The 2477-nt window shown below is 42.9% G+C and overlaps 1 protein-coding gene across 1 annotated transcript; it reads right to left on the minus strand.

The window, feature by feature from the left end:
- Positions 1–213: 213 nt before the first annotated feature.
- Positions 214–1953, minus strand: LOC119969979 (cystatin-like). Its single transcript, XM_038803948.1, has 3 exons — positions 1655–1953; positions 839–958; positions 214–552 (listed from the first exon to the last, which is right to left on the minus strand). Exons 1-3 carry the CDS (start codon positions 1898–1900, stop codon positions 463–465), a joined length of 456 nt encoding a protein of 151 aa, XP_038659876.1. The 5' UTR covers positions 1901–1953; the 3' UTR covers positions 214–462.
- Positions 1954–2477: the final 524 nt, after the last annotated feature.

Here is a 2477-nt window from a genome sequence, read left to right on the forward strand (position 1 = left end):
AGACTGATCCAACACTAGAGATGAGAAGAAGTGTTTAACTCTCCAGGGTGAAGGAGAGGTCTGTGAAAGGGGATCAGAGTTTGTCATTCATTCTAATGAAAAAGTGTTGAAAATATCTCTAAGGATAGGGTTATCGAGTGAAGGCAGGCAAATATATTCCATGAACAATAGTATAACAAGCAAAGAGTCATGTTTGTCATAAATCACTTGAACTTTGCTGAGGAGCATGTAAAACTTTATTACCAAGTAACTGTTCACATCCAAGCAATGAATTGACATTTTACACGCTCAGTGATTTGTGATTCTTCTTTCACTGGTTAGGTATACAATTATGTAACTATCTTCATGTCATCGCAACAATCAGAGAAAAGGCAATTGCACATTTGTTTTTACAAATGCAGAATGTCATTCGAGATTGACTCAGGTACGTTTTCTTCATTGTCACACTTCGTACCGGACACATTACAGGATCAGTTTCTGGCATTTACTCTTCAAAAGCTGTTTTTTTTCAGCTGTAGCAGGTTTCCACACAATAAAGTGGCACAGGAAGAACTAGGAGGAAAACAAAGCACATAAACAACAATCTGTATATAAACATGAGGATGTCTCCCTTATCTAACGCAGCTTCAAAGGAAACAGGACCAGGCAAAGGGCTGGATTCTCCACTCAGCCAGCCATATGTTTCTTGGCAAACAGCCCGATTCTTCCCGACGCTTGTCAATGGGATTTCCCACTGTAACCGCCTCATGCCACCCGGGAATCCCACGAGTGAGGGCGCGCTGCCGGCGGGAAATGTGCATCGTAACTCCCAGAGAATTCCGGCCAATGTTTCACTCACCTCTGATTGCCCTTCAGTCTCAATCACACGGCATTCTCTCCGTGCAGTTTCGTGCGTGACGACCGGGCAATTGGTTTTCCCCAAGACAATGTCAAAGATGTACACGGCTCCTTCAATCATCTAGTGCAGAAATAAAACACATTTATTTTCAATGTTTCTATTTCCAATGCTACCTTTAACCTTTAACCTATCGTGTGCGGCATGGTAGCACAGGGGTGTGGGAGGCACAATAGCACAGTGGTTAGCACTGCGGCTTCACAGCGCCAGGGTCCCAGGTTCGATTACCCGCTGGATAACTGTCTGTGCGGAGTCTGCACGTTCTCCCCGTGTCTGTGGGTTTCCTCCGGGTGCTCCGGATTCCTCCCACAGTCCAAAGATGTGCAGGTTAGGTGGATTGGACATGCTAAATTGCCCTTAGTGACCAAAAAGGTTAGGAGGGGTTATTGGGTTACAGGGATAGGGTGGAAATGAAGGCTTAAGTGGGTTGGTGCAGACTTGATGGGCTGAATGGCCACCTTCTGCACTGTATGTTCTATGTTCTATTTACGAACAACAGCACATTCATCGCATCAGTTTGCTTATGGCAGAGGAAGCAAGAGAACATATATTTAGCCATTACACAATTACATTTTTAATAGACATTTCAGTTAAAGTGACAATAGAGGTTGAAGTTAGAGTTCAAATGGTATTTGCGTCATTAAAGTACTTGTCTAATTCCAAACTTATTACAAGCAGCACATATTGCAGAGAATAATGCTCATTAAAGGCAAATGCACTGTCCTTTTTAGTCATTGTAAAAAGTGTCCTCAATGTTACCTGTACATTGGCTTGCAGATACTCCATAATATCGTAGATCTGGGTAGTCTTTTTGTTGAACTCTTGTAGAGCAAATTCTGCCATAGCCAGAAAACCCTGGTCACTTTTATCAACTTTCAGAACCAAAGGTTTCGGAACGATGTCCTGGTCAGTTTCATGATTTTTTTTTACATTCGGCGAAGGAAAAGCAGAGACTGAAACAAAAACAACAGAGAAAACAGCGAGAAGACACTGCCAGCCAGCCATGATCTCTCTCACTCTCCTCAACGTGCAGACAAGATGGGAGTGAGCGAAGAGTCAGCCTGTTTTTATACTCTCTGCTGTCAAGGGTGTGACATTGTGACTATTTCCTATTGAATGCTTCATAGCCACAGACTGAAATAATAATGGATAAGATATGAAATTGCAACAGTTCGCAATTATAGTTTTTGAATTTAAATATTTAATCGTTATGCTTATTTGCAGGACTCCTTGAACAAACAGCAGTGTTCCACGTGTTTTTATCTTTTCCAAATGCCAAAACTCATGAATCATCACTCAGATCCACTTCCAATATCATTCAGTGCCAAACTTCTCTCTCCATCGATGCTGAGATTGTCCAATATTTTCTGTTTTGGATTCAGATTCCAGTATCCATCATCCTCAGCATCCATCATCAGCAAACCACACTCAGCTGGGTCCCAGGACCCGATCTAACAGAAAAGTGGCAGCGAGTGGAATTGCCAGGTGTTTCCTGGCGGCCAATCCAGCAAGACCGCTCCTGGTATCTAACGCCAATTAGAGCCGATAATGATGCCCCACAGGCTTCACATCGGGAATAACT

The sequence above is a fragment of the Scyliorhinus canicula genome, chromosome 1 (assembly GCF_902713615.1).
Source record: "Scyliorhinus canicula chromosome 1, sScyCan1.1, whole genome shotgun sequence".
NCBI lineage: Eukaryota > Metazoa > Chordata > Chondrichthyes > Carcharhiniformes > Scyliorhinidae > Scyliorhinus > Scyliorhinus canicula.